This window comes from Anomaloglossus baeobatrachus, chromosome 5 (genome assembly GCF_048569485.1).
Source record: "Anomaloglossus baeobatrachus isolate aAnoBae1 chromosome 5, aAnoBae1.hap1, whole genome shotgun sequence".
NCBI lineage: Eukaryota > Metazoa > Chordata > Amphibia > Anura > Aromobatidae > Anomaloglossus > Anomaloglossus baeobatrachus.
In genome coordinates, this window is record NC_134357.1 from 233,705,502 (window position 1) to 233,726,130 (window position 20,629).

Genomic DNA, 20,629 nt, shown 5'->3' on the forward strand with positions numbered 1-20,629 from the left:
GTAGTATAGTTCTTCTCCTTCACTGTAACTTACCTCATGTGCAGGGAATTGCAGGGCCTTAGGTACCCATGGTTACGACCACTAGCAACTAACTAAGTGATGCTATATTTGTGGTTGTAATCATGGATACCATGGATACCTAAGGTCCTGTAATGCTGTGCACATGAGGTAAGTGACATAATGAATCAGAAGAACTACACTACATTTCTAATTGGAGATATTTACTAATATTAGTATTATTACTATACCTACTACATATTAAGATAGGATCTTGATGATGGAAATACACCTTTAAGACCTGATGTCAAATTTTTGCTAACAAGTATGGAATCAGAATGGAAAGTAAACTTTGCGGCCCATAAATGATCCTGTGCCTAGGGCCTAAAAGAGCCTTGATTTTCTACTGAAACCACAAACCAGTTTGCCAGCACAAGACTCCTATTTGTACTGCTGGTGAACCAGTGCGGTCTGTGTGATGAGACTTAGCCTAGTGTTTATTTGTTTCAGGAATGTGAATTCATAAACATGACCGCTAATTGTGTAGATCTCCATATACATTGTGCATACACATAGATACCGTTACACAGCTACACACTCCCCCGAGGCAACAATTAGCCACTATGTATATACAAGGTAGATGCAAGGTGTCATTGGATCCATGTAGCTATGCACATGCTGACATAAACACTTACTTCTGCATATACACACACATTCACAAATATTTAGCTCCTCAAGGTCACTTCCACTCTTGCGCTCCTACTCATTTTCCTTTCCTCCTTTACATTTTTCTTTAAACTGTCAAGGACAGACCATAACTCCCCTGAGGCCTGATTGGCGAATTAGTGGCTCGGAGTGATATATACATTGCCAGCTACTTATATAACATGGAAATAAATAAGTAAACAGCAGTATATTACATAAGCTGACAGGACAAGACATGTTTCACCTCCCAGATTAATAGGTATGTATAGTGGGGGAACGTGCCCGCCAGTCTCCCTGAGATTGTATCAAAGCTAACACTAGCAGAACACAGACCCTACAAATAAGAACCTGTCAGAGCTGTGACCCACCTAAACTGCTGTCAGTTCTACATAGGGACCAGGAAGACCTTTCTAAATATATAAGTTAGAATGCCGTAGAAAAATTACCTTGGACATCTACCTCACCACATGCAAAATAATCTCCAAGCCTCCTTGGAATCTTTTTTTTAGTGGGTAAGTGTCCTGCTATTTTGTGGCAACCTCTCCCATCTAGGCTTGATTGAATGTGTGTTTAATGTGCACAAGTGTTGTTCAAAATGCTTTTTCTAACATAATGTAATACTGATGGCAAAAATGGATTTGTTAAAGGGCATATGTCACCATTTTTGAGCTATGTAACCTAGAAATATGGGCATAAGTTATACAGCCTCATATCAGATGCCTTGTGGATAAATCCTCTTTTATCTGTTTATGTATGAGTTCTTCCAGCCTATTAGAAGGACATTGACCAGATAATAATGCTGCCTCTGCACTTCACTATCCTTTGTATTGTCACTTGTAGTGTCACTGTGCCCCTGTGACATTGGGCTTTCATCTTGTAATCTCACGCCTACGCATTGGCTCCACCATTCTCTGGGCATTGGCTTCATGTTGCTTCTGCGCAGGCACAGTTGAGTTACTTCCACTGCCGCTGTTTTCCACACGCAGAAAAGGTGCACACAGGTGAAATAACATGCTTACTCTGCAGGTTGGGAAGAAGGATGTTGGGGCTGTACCTTTTCTGTGGAACACCAAAGAATAATCATGGCACTGGCAATGTGCAGGTGCGAGATTTAAAGATGAAAACCAGATGTCAAAGGAATATAGTAACGCTGTGGGAGGTCATACATCTAATATATAAAGCTGTGTGTGTGTGTGTGTGTGTGTGTGTGTGTGTGTGTGTGTGTGTGTGTGTGTGTGTGTGTGTGTGTGTGTGTGTGTGTGTGTGTGTGTGTGTGTGTGTGTGTGTGTGTGTGTGTGTGTGTGTGTCCGGGATTGGCATCTGCACCGTCGCAGCTACAGCCACAAAATTTTGCACACTCACAAGTCTGGACCCCGAGAGCGTCATAGGCTATATTGTGAGGTGAAATTTTAACCCCATGCGCTCCAATTTAGCAATCAATTTTGCCCCTTTCTTTATAATGGGGAAAAAGTGAAACGAAAAGTGTATCCGCACCGTCGCATTTACAATCACAAAATTTTGCACAGACACCTCATGTGACCCAGGGAACGTCATAGACTATGTTTGGACAGGAAAATTTAACCCCGCGCTTTACAGTTACTCTCCAAAAAACATGCCTTCATTAAAGTAAATGGAGCCTGGAACTACAGATTATTAATGGGAGCTGTGATTGGTTGCTATAGGAACAAAAGACATTCATAGTATAAGAAGCTTATATGTGAGGTAATAAGATGTCGGGGGGAGATGGATAGAGAGAGACAGAGCGAAATAGACAGAGACAGAGAGAGACAGACAGGGAAAGAGACAGAGAGATAGAGACTGACAGGGAAAGAGATAGACAGAGACAAATGGTGAAAGAGACAGATAGAGACAGACCTGGAAAGAGACAGAGCTGAAAAGAGACAGACCGGGAAAGAGACAGATGGGGAAAGAGACAGACAGACAGGGAAGGAGGAGACAGAGAGACAGACAAAGATAGATGGGGAAAGACACAGACCTTGATAGAGACAGATGGGGAAAGAGACAGAGAAATATAGACAGACGTAGGCAGACAGGGAAAGAGACAGACAGGAAAAGACACAGACAAAGAGACGGAAAGACAGACAGGGAAAGAGATAGACCTGGGAAAGAGACAGATGGGGAAAGAAAAATGACAGATAGAGACAGACAAAGAAAGAGACAGACAGAGACAGGCAGACGGAGAAAGAGACAGACGGGGAAAGAAACAGATGGGGAAAGAGGCAGACGAGGAAAGATGCAGACCTGGGAAGAGACTCCTGAAAAGAGACAGACGGGGAAAGAGACGGGGAAAGAGACAGACCTGGAAAGAGACAGACAGAGCACATTACTTGGCCAATTTAGTTTAATCTGTGTGAAATATCAGTGGTGTTGAAATATATGTTGTGAAATGCTTCTATTAGCTTAGTTTTTGCCTTTTAATAATTAGATTTTTATCTATTTGTTTTGTGGTTTTTGTGTGCAGAATAAATTTTTGTTAATACATTCTATTTTGTTAACAGCAGTTATTAACCTGGGCGAAGCCGGGTAGTACAGCTAGTGGAATAATAAAGGGTGAAGGCAGTGTTATCTTCTGGGCAGCATTCTCCTCATAGCCAAGCAAAATGGATAAAAGAAGATTTATCCACCAGAAGGCATCTGCATTTGGCGAAATGTAGCCAAAATTGGATGCTTTTCTTTGTAAGAAAAGTTTTTTTCTTGCCACCCTAACTGGCAAGCCAGACATATGAAGAATATGGGAGATCATTGTCAAATGCAGTACCCAACCAGTACTTACCATAAATTACTGCTACTCCTTTAATGTTGCTGTAGGCCTCTTGGTTGCTCCGGGACCATTTTTTTTCTTGTGTTTTCATCAATTTTTGAGGGTTGTCCAGTACTAGGTAATGTCGTTGTTGTGCAAAATTTAAGCCACTTCTTGACGACAGTGTTCCATAGTATATTTAATGCCTTGGACATTTTTTGTATCTTTCTTCAGACTGATAACATTCAACAATAAGATCCCTTTGCTTTGATGCAAGCTGTTTACAGGCCATGGCATTTGTTGTAAAATTCAACTAATAAAATTTCAGAAAATCCTACTAGAACAGCTAAACGTTATGTGGGGTTAATCAGAACCATTGTAAATGAAGACAGCTGTGTACTGACTACTATTTAACATGAGTTTAAAAGTTATTGGCTAATTTTGAACATAACCGTACCCAATTATAAGATGGTGTTTACACGTATTTTATTTTTATTCCCCCCCCCCTCAAAATGATTTTAGTTTGTTTCTCAATGGAGTTGTTCATATTATTGGTTACATTAGAGGTTAAAAAGTTATGAAATGATTCTTCTTGGTATGAAATTTTTATATGACAAAAACCTGGCATTTTAATATCAATGTTTACATTTTTATATCCACTGTGGTTGGCAAGGTAAGTGAAAAAATCATAACTCATTTTACATATATTTTAATCAATTGTCAAGACAACAAATTTATAGTTCAGCCCGTGATCTTGGTCTTCTACATTTTATGATGTTTTCTTTCTTCTTCCTTCAGCTAAATTACCTGGGTCCGCCTTTCAACGATCCTGATTTTAACCCTCCACGTGCTATAGGACCAGAAACTATTCCTAGTGCTTCAGTAGACCTTCACATGTGGCGGAATCTGAATGACAGTCTGCGATTGGCAGAAAACCACCGGGCATACAGTGTTCTACTTTGCTATTTGCGTTCCATTGATAGCGAAGTAGCACGAACTGAGCTACGAAGGAGCTTGGGCCGCTTCTGTACAAGTTTACAGGGCCTTGTTGTTAGCATTGCTGGGGTAATGTCTTCACTTGGCTACAATCCCCCACCTGAACTTGCCACTTCTTCTTCTCCTCCAGGTTTAGGCTTTGGGAAGGGTAATGACTTTCTACGCAAGATGGAGGACTTTTGGCTACTCAAAGAGCTGCAAATTTGGCTTTGGAGGTCAGCAAAGGACTTTAATCGATTAAAAAGGAAAGTACCAGCAGTTGTGGCCTTTCGAATGGAATCCCGTGGCTTTTGAAGATATGGGACTGATGGAACAAAAGCACAGAATGAATTTATGGTTTTATTGTGTGACAATAATGTACTTTCTGATAAGTTCAGTAATATAGTCCTTGGGCACTTAGCTTCCTTGTCAATGAGACAAAAGATTGAACATTTAAAATCCACCAGACACAGCATGTCATAGAAAATGAGGTCATAACTATGCAAACATGGAAGCTTAAACTCTAAAGAGCCTACATTTGTATCTTGTCAACAACTAAGGCGGGGTTTGCACACTAAGACATCGCAGGCCGATGCTGCGATGCCGAGTGCGATAGTCCCCGCCCCCGTCGCAGCAGCGATATGTGGTGATAGCTGGCGTAGCGAAAGTTATCGCTACGCCAGCTTCACACACACACTCACCTGCCGTGCGACGTCCCTGTGGCCGGCGACCCGCCTCCTTGTTAAGGGGGCGGGTCGTGCGGCGTCACTGCGACGTCACACGGCAGGCGGCCAATCAGAGCGGAGGGGCGGAGATGAGCAGGATGTAAACATCCTGCCCACCTCCTTCCTTCCGCATATCCTACGGAAGCCGCAGTGAGGCCGGTAGGAGACGTTCCTCGCTCCTGCGACTTCACACACAGCGATGTGTGCTGCCGCAGGAGCGAGGAACAACATCGGACCGTCGCGTCAGCGTAATCATGGATTACGCCGACGCTGCACCGATGATACGATTACGACGCTTTTGCGCTCGTTAATCGTATCATCCAGCCTTTACACACTGCGATGTCGCATGCGATGCCGGAAGTGCGTCATTTTCAATTTGACCCCACCGACATCGCACCTGCGATGTCGCAGTGTGCAAAGTGCCCCTAAGAATGCATAAAAGAGGCAGAGGAGGAAGATGTTCATCAAAATGATGGAAACCTTATCCATGACCCAACTTAGAGAAACAAAGGCACTGAAGAAAGATGGTGGAGTCATGCACCTGTGCACATTTTTATTATTTATGGTTAAAAAGCTTTAACAAGCAATCTTTTATGAGATAGCTTTATGTTTTAGACAGATGTTGGGATTAGTATCCTCAGTTTAGTTTTGAAAATCTATGACAATATTGTATTAGAAAAACACGACTCAATGTAACCTTAATTTCAAAAGTACCAGTTGCTGATTGTCATAATCAGTGAGCCAACATGGCATCAAAAACATTGGTAGATTCTTCACTAGAGGATATTTCAAACAAGGCAAAATAATTACCTTCTGATAACTACATACAAGCAATGTTCTTCACCATAAACATAGAAAGAAGCATTGGCAGTAGAGATAACCTAATAAATTTGAGTGGTATTGAATTGTAGCCAAACTTTACAAAAACCACATATTCAGCAAAATGCAGATTTTTAGTAGATTCCTTAAGGCCCCGTTACATGCAACGTCGTATCTAACGATATATCGCCGGGATCACGGATTCCGTGACACACATCTGGCATTGTTAGCGACGTCGTTGCGTGTGACACCAACGAACGGCCGTTAACGATCAAAAATACTCACCTTATCGTTGATCATTGACACGTCGTTCATTTTCAAAAAATCGTTGATTGTTGCAGGACGGAGGTTGTTTGTCATTCCCAAAGCAGCACACATCGCTGCGTGTGACACCTCAGGAACGACGAACTACAGCTTACCTGCGACCGCCGGCAATGAGGAAGGAAGGAGGTGGGTGGGATGTTACGGCCGCTCATCTTCGCCCCTCCGCTTCTATTGCGCGGCCGCTTAGTGACACCGCTGTGACGCCGCACGAACCGACCCCTTAGAAAGGAGGCGCTTCGCCGGCAACAGCGACATCGCTAGGCAGGTAAGTCCGTGTGACGGCTCCTAACGATTTTGTGTGCCACGAGCAGCGATTTGTGCGTGACGCACAAACGACGGGGGCGGGTGCTTTCACCAGCGATATCGCTAACGATATCACTGCATGTCACGGGGCCTTTAGTCGTGAATTCAGCAAAGTGACAGATTTTGGCCATCATTTTTCTGAACTAAAAAGGGTGATAAAAAGGTTAAAAAAAAATAGAAAAAATCTTACACCCACCTTACCACTTGCCTCTCTGGCCCCTCCACTCCTCACCGTCACCCATCTTGTGTTTGTTACTCCTTCTGATCCTGTTCATACTGAGATCCTACATGTACATACAAGGTCATGGCTCATGTTGTGGCATCATGACATCATGCTTGTGCAGAACCCTCCCAGGCGTCAGGGCCGGAAGTCCTGGCTCTGTATGAAAGGCCCAGGGAACTTTGCACCCTTGGTATGGAAAAGAATGCAATGGGGACTGGACAGGTAACCGTGATGAGCCGAGGGGACAGATAGATGAGCAATGAGATGAGAATAAGGATTTTTTAATTTTATTTTTTATAAATTTATACATATTACATTTATTATTCTGTGGGGGTTTATAAAGACATAAAAAGGAACTTTAAGGGACATTAAATTTGCAAAGAATAACATCTCCGCAAATCAAAATTCCTGGGAAAAACCATGCAAACACACAAATTTGAATTTTGACTAATCCGCTCATCTCTAATTTGCAGCCAAAGCCAAGGTGCTCTGCTGTACAAAATTTCAATAGGTGAACTGTGTAATAAAAAGCTGTTGACTTATTCATTGATTTGGACAGATGTGACACATGGCACCTCTTCTTCACTATCAAGAACTTTATTAATGGGGTTGGCCAGTTTACTTTAACATGGAATTCTGAGTTAATGGAGGGAGTCCTTTGTTTTAATCCTTATCTCCTGGTGAGAGTGGAGATTGGTTACAAAGAGCATCTCTCTCCTTGTCTTTTTCTGTTTTACGAAGACAAAAAAACCCCACTGATTTGAATGAGTAGTTTGTAACACCTAAGTTTGCTTCTGATGGTGCTGTAAGGAAATTTAATTCTTAAAGAGGTTGTCCACTACTTTAACATTGATGGCCTATCCTTTGGATAGGTCATCAATGTCTGATTGGTCCATCACCCCATACCCCCACCGATCAGCTATTCTCGGTCCTGGCGGCTGTAGCAGGTAGCCAGAAAATCTCAGGTCCTGAGCTGTGCTATCTTCTGATAGTGTTGGCAGCAAGGTACTGCACATCCACCTCCTATTGATTTGAATTGGAAATAGATGTGCAGTACCTGGCTGTGGCCGCTATCAGTTGATGGGGCAGCTCCGGAACTGTGCATTTCTGGCAATCTGCTGCCAGTGGCAGCACCGAGAAGAGCTGATTGGCGGGGATACAGGTTGTCAGACCCCGGTCGATCAGACACTAAAGCGGGCTTTACATGCTGCGACATCGCTATAATTTGCTGGCAATGTCGAGCACGATAGCACCCGCCCCTTTCGTACGGCCGATATGTGGTGATCGCTGCCGTAGCGAACATTATCGCTACGGCAGCGTCACATGTACATACCTGCTCTGCAACATCGCTCTGGCCGGCGAACCGCCTCCTTTCTAAGGGGGCGGTTCGTTCAGCGTCACAGCGACGTCACACGGCAGGCGTCCAATAGAAGCGGAGGGGTAGAGATGAGCGGGACATAACATCCTGCCCACCTCCTTCCTTCCACATAGCCGGTGGAGGCCGGTGAGATGTTCGTCGCTCCTGCGGTGTCACACACAGCGATGTGTGCTGCCGCAGGAATGAGGAACAACATCACTAATAAGCAGAAAACGATTTTTTATTTCAGGACGACTTCTCCGCGGCAAACGATTTTGACTGCTTTTGCGATCGTTTAAGGTCGCTCATAAGTGTCACACGCTGCAATCTCGTTAATGACGCCAGATGTGCGTCACAAACACCAAGACGCCGACGATAATTCATTAACGATATTGTAGCGTGTAAAGCCCACTTAAGGATAGGCCATCAATGTTCAACCTCTTTAAAGTCATAAATCCTCACACAAAATAGTTCATTATTAATGGAACAAGACGGGTAACAATTTGTGATCACTATTTCAAGGCAATCCTTCCAACTAGTACAGAATTTTTAAAGTGGATACTAAGTGTTGCCTGTTACAGTAGGTGCTATGAATATTATAAAATAAACATAACAGCACCAATTTAATATGATTGGTTGTCTGTTTACTGCACTTGCATGCAGGGATGGAACTGATGGGTGTAAACCAGAGAACCAATTCACGTCTTATTTATATAATGAAACATTTTATTTAAGAGAAATCTGTTACCAGGTTGCCCCAATATAAACTATAGCCACCACCTTTAACTGGTCTATTACCACAGTCCATCAATCTGTGTATAATCCCCAAACTCCCTGTACATATCCAAAAACATATCTTTTAATATTTACCCGTGTCATATGCTCATCAGATGGGCACTATGGTCTTCGGTCTGCGTCTCTGCCATTGGCAAAGTTGCCTTTTTCCTGCATTTACTGATGTGGATATCCTATATCATTCATAGATCTCTGCAAATCTTGTGTACCGCCCCGCGGCCTCGGCTGCGACCGCTGAGCCGCTCGGGTCCGTGCTCGCACTGCAGGTGTGGCTTGAGCCAGTCATGGACCCGGGGGTCACGTCGCTCTGCAAGGGGGTTTGGCGCTACGCGCGGGGGAATGCGGGTGTTTGGTTTTGGGATGATTGTTCGTGACGCCACCCACGGGTTGTGGTGATGGTGGACACCACCACTGCGGTGAAGGTACGGGGACTCCCGGGAGCGGTGTAGTGGCGCAGCTAGGTGTTGACCCCTCCGTGGGTAGGGGATGTTGGTCCGGGGCCCGGTTGTGCGAGGGCCGGGGTGCAGGGCGCAGGGCCGGATGGCACTGGTGTACGCACGATTAAACCACACAGAGTCACTGGTAAACCAAACGGAGGTATGAACGGGGCCCGCAGCCGGCTGCAGCTTCCTAGTCAGGTTGGCAATGTCCGCCTTTCTCCTGCACTTGTGTTTGTAGTGTGACCACTGTGCCTGGGCACTGGTAGTCCACTCCCCGGCGTGTATGTGTCGTAGGAGCCCCTTTTGCCCGCAGACGCTGGCCCTTGGATCTCTGGCCTCTGGCGGTGGCTCTTATCCGGATGGGTTGGGCTGTTGCCTTCAATCGGGACTTTGGTGGGAATGAACCCCTGAGGTCCAGACCGCAATCAGTTAATCTGACTATGGTGGTGGCGTATAGCCTAGTTCGGGGTCTGAGTACCCTGTCTGGTGCTCCGGTATCCTGTTGGCTCCCCGGTTCGGTTCCGGTGGGCCACTACCCTGTCCCGGTCCCTCACGGTTCCACCGGTTGTATTCCCGGTCTCCTGCAGGCGGCCACTGCCGTCTGCCTGCCTGACTGATCTGGGGTCCTAGGCTCCAGCCCAGGCCCCAAGCAGAATTGTACTCCACTACTCTCCACTCCACTGTACTGAACTGGACTTTCTACTGTTTTCCTGCCTCAGGCCAGCAGACTCCTGGGTGGGCGTGTCTTTCCGCCTGACTCCGCCCACCTGGTGTGCCTGTCTGACTCTGAGGGAGGCAATCAGGTCTTTGTAGTTGACTGATGGTACCTTTCTAGTGTGGGGGTGTATGTGGTGAGTGTAATGACCTGTGACCCCTGGGGTCCAGGGCGTCACATTTGCACCCTCACAGTTGAAGCGCAGGCCTGCACAGGCGCATATTGCTCTGCCCTGGTCCTAGTAAGTGAAGTCAGCACCAGCACATTACAGGTCTTTGCATTACCATTAGTAGGGTAGAGCAAAGTGCGCCTTGTAGGCCCATGCTGAAACTGCACAGGTGCAAGATTCGCAATGTTCCATGGATGACATAGGGCATCATTCACAGCAGGTTGAGCGCAGAGAAAAGTGCTGAGGATGTGCAGAACACAGACTAACGATGCCCATCAAACCAGACCATACAAAATTAACTCCTTCACCCCCGGGAGATTTGCAGTTTTTCGTTTTCGTTTTTTGCTCCCCTTCTTCCGAGAGCCATAACTTTTTTATTTTTACATCAATCTTGCCCTATGAGGGCTTGATGTTTTGCGGGAAAAGTTGTACTATTAAATGGAAGCAAAATTGCAAAAATATTTGCGATTGCACGATTGCTTTTGTGGTATTTTATTCACCGTGTTCCCTATATGGTAAAACTGATGTGTTGGTGTGATGCCTCAAGTCGGTTCAAGTTCGTAGATGCTAACCATGTGTAGGTTTACTTTTATCTAAAGGATTATAAAAATATCAAATTTGTCCAAAAAATGAGGTTCACTTTTTATGCCATTTTCTGCGACCCATAGCGTTCCAATTTTTTGGGATATGGGGCTCCGTGATGGCTTTTTTTTTGCATCTCGAGCTGACGTTTTTAACGGTACCATGTTTGCGCAGATGCTATGTTTTGATAGCCTGTTATTGCATTTTGCGCAAAATTTTGCGAAGACTAAAAAAATGTAATTTTGTCGTTTGGAACTTTTTTGCCACTATTCCGTTTACTGATCAAGTTAATTGATTTCATATGTTCATTGATCGTGCATTTTTGAATGCAGCGACACAAAAATGTGTATATTTTTTATTTTTTAACCATTTAATTTTCAATGGGGTGAATGGGGAGTGATTTTAACTTTTAGGTTTTTTCATTTTTTTAATTCTTTAAATGTTTTTTTAATTTTTTATTTTATTTTACTAGTCCTACTATAAGGATCTGATCCCTTGTTCACTTCTGCTGACCAGAGCTGTACAGTTCTGATCAGGTGAAATGCTGCATTGCTGTTACAGCCAGCGCTCTGTCAGCTGTAACAGGAACTACGTCATGATATCAACAGGAGTCATCACATGACCCTGTGCTACCATGGCAACCACCGGCTCCCCGTGATCGTGTCACGGGGCCTCCGATGGCGGCGGAGAAAGGCAATTTCCCCACCACAGCACATTTTGACAGCACGATTTAAGGGGTTAACAGGCGAGTGTGGATTACAGAGCCACAAATGTCTTCTGATCAAATCGGGGAACACCACCGCAGGAGCCGGCGGTGATTACACCGACAATATCTAGGATGTAACCAGTTCGTCTAATGTTGGTAAGAGGTTTTAACATATAGTACAGTAGACTTATAAAAAGTAGTTTTTTCACAATACATGATGAGTTGGTGTCTTCTCTACAGGGTAATGGACTGCGGTAATAGATCAGGTAAAGGTGGAGGCTTTAGTTTATAGTTGGAAAACCTGGTGACAGGTTCTCTTTAAAGAAGCAGTAAGAAATATCATACAGACTGATTTCAACAATATTTAACGTTAAGTCAGAAATGATAATATCTCTGATGTATATTGTTCAATACTTAAAGGCCTTGTGTGACAACACTCTTGGTTCCTGTTCTCTTCTAGCATATTATGATCATATATGGAAACACTGGGACTCATAACAACCATTTAGAATCTAGCTTTCATTATTGTAGTATGAGTCTACTTATATAGCAAGCGCAGCGTTAAAGAGGACCAGCAACCAGGATTTTCCTATATAAACTAAAGTTAGTGCTATACTGGCGCTATCATGCCGATTCTAAGCATACCTTTAGCTTTGAGATCGGATGTATAGTTTCTGAAATACAGGCAAGTAAAGTTTGTGAAATGCACTGTTATTCGATGAGAGGTGCAACGGAATAGGTGGGTTGGTTAGTTATTACTGCCCCTGTGTGCTGCCTGTCCTTCCTCCCCCTGTCTGTTATTACACAGGTAAGAAGGAGGGAGGAAGGACAGGTGGGGGGAGGACAGGCTGTCAGCCTGACAGGGGCGGGAATAGGTAGCAAAACCCGACACACCTATTTGATATTCCATAGCAACTCTCATCAATAACAGTGCATTTCACAAACTTTACTTGCCTATATTTCAGAAATCAGCATGATAACACCAGTATAGCACTGGCTTTAGTTTATATATGAAAATCCTGGATGTTGGTCCTTTTTAAAGGGGCTGTTCACTACTAGGACAACCCTTTCTGATTCCCCATGATTCCCACAGATAAAATAAATTAGCAAGAAAATTAAGATGGTGTAAAATTACCTAAAATTTTTGATAGAAATAGCAGGGCAATACTGATATGTGCGTGCCAAATGTAATTTTTATTAATGAATAATAAAACGTACACTGACAAACAACAAATAAGCCTGTAAAGAAACAGGCGATGTCCCAAAAAGAATTCACATAAGAGTCATAACCAGGGGAAAGGAAACCCCAATTACAGTTATCAATAAACTGTTTTTATGTGGTCATAAACCTCCCAAACGAATTCAGGGGGAGATATAGCTTAATTCAAAGCACACATAACAGAGAAAAACACATTCATGAGTATAGCCTAAACAAACTATCCCACTCAAAGCCTATTTGCTGGAAAAAGATGGTCTGTAGGCTGGAACCATGTATGAGTGAGAACATGCCCCTATAAAAATGATAAGGACAAATAAACAGCTATACACATAGAATGTATCCTATGATTAATTAAGTACTCAAAATGTCCATCTCAGATATAGGAGGGGGGGGTGACAGTTGTATCTTTAATCACAACCAAATCCCCTAGAAATTCCCAACAGAGATGACAATAACAACCATAGGAATGATATGCATAATAAGCAGCAAAAGAAAAAGGTCACCATAAAGCAGAGGGGGAGGCTCAGATATTACCGCCTCACCATACCCTCCTTAGTGGCAACTCTCTGACCTCAGTCATCAAAGCTCCTGGACCTCCTGACGCGTTTCGTTACACTCAGACAGTGGTCAGTAGAGCAGTTACATCTTACTCATGCATAATGCTGGGCCCATCTCTGTTGGGAGTTTTGAGGGTTTTGGTTGTGATAAAGATACAACTGTCCCCCCTCCCCCTCCTATATCTGAGATGGACATTGTGAGTCATTCCATTGTTCCATTGCAGCCATCTTCAAGCGTCATTTCTAAGAACATGATATACAGTATACACGTGTATAATGTGTACATAGTTGTAAGTACAAATATTCTATTTTTTTTTGTGGGATTATCTGTACGTCGTTTATTTTCATTATCTTATAGAAAGCAGTATCTAGTATGGTGATTTGGAAGAGCTGAACATTTAGGCCATATATGTAAATCGCCAGGCGGAATACAGTCCTACTGCAGTTCTCACGGACCAGCTTAATCTCTTCTGTGTTGAGGGACAATTTATGGGTACAGGGTACAATATTGTGGCACAATCATAAATGCTTAGCATCTCATCTATGAGTTCATCTTTCTACAGGAATCTATTTTTTTTGCAGATTTTATTTTTTTTTACTTGATCAAACTATAAAGGGTTTAATCCAAAAATCTCATTGAAACCTTTCTTTATAAAAAAAAAAAAAAAAATATAGTAATTATTGGTTTGGAGGTTTAAAATGAACAATTTGGGATAATTCTACATCATTCAAAGATGACTAGCTATGTTGTCTTTTCCAACCAGTACATTAGGCTATTTATCCTTGAATCAAATTTAAGCATCAACTAGACTCATCGAATGCAAGTGTGAACAGAGCCTAAGGTACTATTTAACACAGTTATCAGCTTCAAGGTGACAGATGGCCTGTCATTGGTAGGTCCTAATACAGCTATGCAATGATCATCACCAAACAGGGAGAAATTCTATCAATCATATTGTAAAAAGTAATCAGAGCATAATTCACAAAAAGTGCCTATAATGATGTCTAGACTGCCATCTTCACAAATAAGGCATTTTTTAAGCTAAAAAATGGAGAAAAGGAACATAGTAGAACATGTAAGAATGGTCCAGTGAAATATTTCAGCATTTTCTCCTAAGAAAAAAAAAAAATCCTTAAGTGATGGGTGAAGTAAAGCCTAATCTACCGCACCCAAATAATGGGTGACAAAGATTATGGTCACTTATTTCTGTAGCTTAACCAAAGGATCATCCTGTGGCCTGCTCCGCAGATGCAGAGGGCGTATAGACAGATACCTGTGTTGCCACATCCATATGCCACTTGTTTATTGTATATCGGTGTTGTGTATGAGCCCTCATTTTCACATATATATATATATATATATATATATATATATATATATATATATATTATATATATATATATATATATATATAAATTGTATGTACATATTTATTTATTACTGTTGAAATGTTATTTATTTTCTCCTTGTATTTATTGAGGTATCCAAAGAGATACTATACTTACAGGTATAAGACTGCTTCTTAATGACTTTGCCCTTGGTACATATGTAAACGGGGTGCACCTAATGGTGGCACCTGTTCAGCGCCCCCATATGCCTATAGGGAGGTCGGACTGTGTATATATATCTAAAATGGTTCATTCTCATTATCTGTTGTATTGGCATCCAAACATTTGTGTCACGTGACAACATACCATACATTATAGAGGTAAGTCTTAGAGTTATACATATGTTTTCGAATGTATAAATAATGTACTCAACACACCAGTACTAGTGGTATGAATACAGGCACAGCAAGTGTCTCAGGCTGAGTGTTTAATAAACTGATTATTCTTTACTTTGTGGTCGTGTAAGTCTGGCAGTATTTTTTTCGGGAGTGTAAGGTATACACCTGTGTGGATTAAACCGTATGAATATTTGAGGCAGAAAATGAAATCATGCCCTTCTCATTCCTTAACGGAATCTCCACCCAGTGTCAAGTTTCTGAAACCCAGCCAAGTTCCCTTGGAACAGATTAAATCAAGCCCATGATGTAATTGATAGAACAACAACCTTGATGTATGGTGATTGACCTGTTACGGCAACAGCCTGAAGCGGCAATGACAAAGCAGCAATCAGGGTGGTTCTGTAAACCGTACCATAGAGACTGTAGTCAAGGCACTGATTGTGTTGTCTGCACATGCTGAAAACACTTTACATGGAAATAGGGCAAATTACAACCAGTTTGGCTCTATAGCTGGCTATGTACAAATGATGAGATATTTGCTCACCCTTAGAATCATCGGAATCCCTGGTAGATCCTAATTTCAGTACACATGATCCATCTTGTTGGAAAATGACTGTGGGTAAAATCAAATAAGTCATTTATCAGAAACTATACTTAAAGGGAACCTGTCATCTGATTCATGCTGCCCACACCTAGAGCAACATGAATCAGTCACTGGCTTCACTATTGGTACATATTTCTCAGAAACACTTCAGCTTGTCTATGGCTAGGTTCACATTTCTGTTGTTTTGCATCAGTCACATGCGTTGCTTGACGCTTGTGACTGATGCGTAGTACAACGGATGACAAGAATTAGAATTCATTGTCGGACTCCGTTGTAAAAGAGAGAGCGATCAGCTGATCGTTCACAATAGCCGGCCGGCTTTTGAGAGCGAACAGATGATCTCCCGGCGGCCGGCTAATGAGAGCGATCAGCTGATCGCTCACAGCAGCCGGCCCCTGGGTGATTGGCCGATCGCTGACAGCAGCCAGCCGCCGGGTGATCAGCCGATCGCTCACAGCAGCCGGCCGCCGGGTGATCAGCCGATCACTCACAGCAGCCGGCCGCCGGGTGATCAGCTGATCGTTCGGCCGTGGAGAATGTGCGCGGGCGGGGTGGGTGGAGTCGAGTGCGGGGTGGGTGGAGCCGAGCGGGACCATGGCGCTGAGGACGTCAGGTGAGTGTGTGTGTGTGTGTGTACATGCCGAATGCGGGAGGGGGTGGAGCCGAGCGGGGAAGTGTCAGGCTCCCTGCACACGTAGCCAGGGTAAATATCGGGTAACTAAGCAAAGCACTTTGCTTAGTAACCCGATGTGTACACTGGTTAAGTGTGCAGGGAGCCAGAGAGAGCATGCGCAGCGAAATCCTATGGATTGCGCTGCTCAAAAAATGTTACAGGCTGCGTTCCTGCCGCCCGGCGGTCAGTCGTTCCACGACTGATCAGTCGGGCGGAGATTGCAACGCAGCATCATCAGTCACAATCAGCCGCTCATACAAGTCCATGGGAACAACGGAATCCACCAAACGGATTCCATTGTTTACCAGAGCCGCGGATTGTGACTGATACAAATTGACGGAAATGTGAACCTAGCCTAAGACAGTAAACTTTAAAGATGCAGAGATGAGATTAGTCAGGTGTCGCCTTCTGCCAACTTTTCCCAGTGATGCTAGAGGTCAATGACAGGTCTCATTTATACATGAAGGAGTGACCTTGCTATAACTTGCCACAGCACTGGGAAGAGTCAGCCAGCGGTGGCGCTGGACTAGTCTGGTCTCTGGCCGATCTATAAAATATATTTTCTCTGAGATGTCAGGGTTTTGCAGAGAAAAATATACCTGGCTGCAATTGTGCTCCAAAGGTCCGTTGTTTGGACAGTATGAATCAGATGATAGGTTCCCTTTAATTTGTACTAAATTTTCATAGTGAAATGTTAATTGATAATGAGGAGGGCAATGATGTAAAGCGCTAATTGGAGTTTGCTATAAGCCTCCTAAACTAGCTGAGCAGGTACAGGGTGAAATGCTGCAACAAATAAAAAGGCAACAAATAATAATATTAATTAATATTAATTGGGTTCTTATTATGGGGGATTTTAACTATCCAGACATTCAGTGGCACATATTATCTTCTGGTTGTGCTAAAAGCTGCAAGTTCTTATCTTCTATTCAAGAAAATTACCTCTCTCAGATGGCAGATGAACCGTCCAGGGGAGATAATTTGCTAGATCTGGTCCTGTCAAATAGACCGGATACAATTTCAGATCTACAGGACCGGGAGCACTTGGGCACCAGCGATCATAATATGGTAAGCTTTAATGTAATATTCAATAGAACATTTCAAAGGGGGAATGCTAAAACCTGGAATTTTAGGAAAGTTGATTTCAACAAATTAAGGGAAAACCTTAATTGTGTAGATAGGGACAAAGTCATGGTAACTGGGGATACTGAACATAAATGGGGAAAGTTTAAGGATATACTTCTAGACTCTTGTGGAATACTTATACCCTCTGATAATAAAATGTCAAGGAATAAAAAGAATCCACTATTGATAAATAAGACTGTACAAAGTAAAAATAAGACAAAAACAAAGGGCATTCAAATTCTTGAAGGCTGAGAATACAGAAATAGCTCAGGAATATAAAGATCTCAATACGAAATGAAAAATTAAATCAAGCTAGGAAAGGTATCTACTGAAAAAAAAAATGTCAACAACATTAAAATAAATTCCCCAAAATGTTATAAACATGTTAATTACAAGAAGAAAAAAAGGATAGTAGAAATAGCCTCCATTCTGTTGGACTGTAAGTGGTAACATCTAGCTGCCTGAGAAGACTACTGATATGACAGAAAACAAAGTTTTTGCCTTTAGAAAAAAAGTCCACAAAAATGTGTTCACGTTTCCTGAAATGGGATACTTTAGCTGATCGGTGAAGTACATTCTTTTCTTGAAGCCTAGAGGCTAATAACTCAGATGATTTCTTTGAAAGTCCCAAATCTCTTACTAAATCATTCAATTTGGGTTGAGAAAACTGCTGAGGTGTTAAGGCCCCGTCACACTAAGCAACATCGCTAGCAACATCGCTGCTAACGAACAACGTTTGTGACGTTGCTAGCGATGTTGCTGTGTGTGACATCCAGCAACAACCTGGCCCCTGCTGTGAGGTCGTTGGTTGTTGCTGAATGTCCTGGGCCATTTTTTAGTTGTTGCTGTCCCGCTGTGAAGCACAGATCGCTGTGTGTGACAGCGAGACAGCAACAACTAAATGTGCAGGCAGCAGGAGCCCCAAATTTCCTTCAAAACAAACATATGTACTATCTTTCACTAAATCTGAAACCGGTAATGCTTTATTAACCCCATCTTCCTTCTCTGTCTGAACTCCTGCCTCCCTAGTGGGACCACTTGATACCTCAGTGCCAGACTGACATTGTGTGACCCCACTGTACCCGACTGCTTATTTGCTAGCCATCCAAACACTAGTGGGCCCCATAAGCTGCAACCCAAAATATTATCAAATGCTCCTAAAAACTGGCAAGAAAACCTCCAAACATGTTAGCTTGTTGTATATTACATTGTAGGCCTAGCTACCCCTTTGCTAAATCTGAAAATGTTGATTGTACTTCTGGACTCAAGCAAGATAGTGACTCACGAAAAGAGCACCCACCGCATAGTACTGATGGAGCCGTCTGTCCAGCATCCCTCAAAGAAATGTCAAAGTGCCTGCCATAAAACCTAGTCAGGCCATGCACCTCCGGAACTATCCACCTGTACAGGAAAGAGAACAGAAGAAACACCAGTATGCTGCTCGACTCCACCAGCAGATGGTGATAAAGCAGCAGCATCTGTCTTTCTTGCAATGCTAATATTCAATAACCGTTCAGCAGATGGCGCTGAAAAATCACTCCTGTCACTTCTTAAAGCTCGAGCCTGATTACAAGGAGACTCAGCCTACATAGATGAAAACTGTCTGTAGCCTGCCGTTGTCACAGCCATGACCCTTCTTCTCCTATCTGCTTGATCTAACATCTCACGACTGCCAGATCAAAGATGCTAGGAAGTACTCACCAAAAGACTTCTGCCCCTCCTGTCTGGAGTATGCTTGCGACCCCCTTGGCTCCTCTCTGACGGGATCTTCATTCCAGCCACTTTTTTCCTCCCCGAGCTTCTCCTCTGTGCCCTGGTAGCTGCCCTCCCGGCATGATTTTCTCCCTCATGGCAGACTTCTGCACCACCCACCGACTGCAGGACTTGGACTTCACTACCTTCCTAGTTAGCCTCTTTTCAAGTAGGTAGGGAGACACTGCACCATCTCTGCTGAGAAACAGGTGATGAAGAGGGGCTAAGCCTTGTAGGGAATTTAGAACGCCGTGTCTTTGGTGCTCTTGTGGAAGAAGGGGTACTTGTAGCACTCAATATAGCAAGCACTGTGGAATTAACAGCGCTATATAAATGAATAAATATTATATTATTATATAATCTGTTGTTGTATCCAAGTAGATCCTTGCTGAGCTGCCAGCTTCTGATGCAGGCTATCAACTGCTCCAGTTTGGACATGATATGACATCAAATGTTTTTACTGCACAATGGTGTCTCAAAACTGCCAACAGCATGAACAGTACATACCAAAAGTTTGGATACACCTTCTCATTCAAAGAGTTTTCATTATTTTCATGACTCTGAAATTTGTAGATTCACATTGAAGGAATCAAAACTATGAATTAACACATGTGGAATGAAATACTTAACAAAAAAGTGGGGAAACTGAAAATATGTCTTTTATTCTAGGTTTTTCAAAGTAGCCACCTTTTGCTTTGATTACTTCTTTGCACACTCTTGGCATTCTCTTGATGAGCTTCAAGAGGTAGTCACCGGAAATGGTTTTCAGTTCACAGGTGTGCCCTGTCAGGTTTAATAAGTGGGATTTCTTGCCTTATAAATGGGGTTGGGACCATCAGTTGTGTTGTGCAGAAGTCTGGTAGATACACAACTGATAGTCCTACTGAATAGACTGTTAGACTTTGTATTATGGCAAGAAAATAGCAGCTAAGCAAAGAAAAACGAGTGGTCATCATTACTTTAAAAAATGAAGGTCAGTCAGTCCGAAAAATTGCGAAAACTTTGAGAGTGTCCCCAAGTGCAATGGCAAAAACCATCAAACGCTACAAAGAAACTGGCTCACATGAGGACCGCCCCAGGAAAGGAAGACCAAAAGTCACTTCTGCTGCGGAGGATAAGTTTATCTGAGTCACCAGCCTCCGAAATCGCAGGTTAACAGCAGCTCAAGCTAGAGACCAGGTCAATGCCACACAGAGGTCTAGCAGCAGACACATCTCTAGAACAACTGTTAAGAGGAGAATTTGTGCAGCAGGACTTCATGGTAAAGTAGGTGCTAGGAAAGAACTGCTAAGGACAGGCAACAAGCTGAAGAGACTTGTTTGTGCTAAAGAACACAAGGAATGGACATTAGATTATGCTTTGGTCTGATGAGTCCA

General features: G+C 43.1%; 1 protein-coding gene across 1 annotated transcript in view; it reads left to right on the plus strand.

Annotated features, from left to right (window-relative positions):
- CLCF1 (cardiotrophin like cytokine factor 1) overlaps window positions 1-5,081 on the plus strand; it is a 120,491-nt gene extending 115,410 nt beyond the window's left edge. The window contains exon 3 of the mRNA XM_075347345.1: window positions 4,262-5,081. Within this exon, the coding sequence (XP_075203460.1) occupies window positions 4,262-4,753 (492 nt within the window). The 3' untranslated portion in view covers window positions 4,754-5,081. The remainder of the gene's footprint in view (window positions 1-4,261) is intronic.
- Window positions 5,082-20,629: the final 15,548 nt, after the last annotated feature.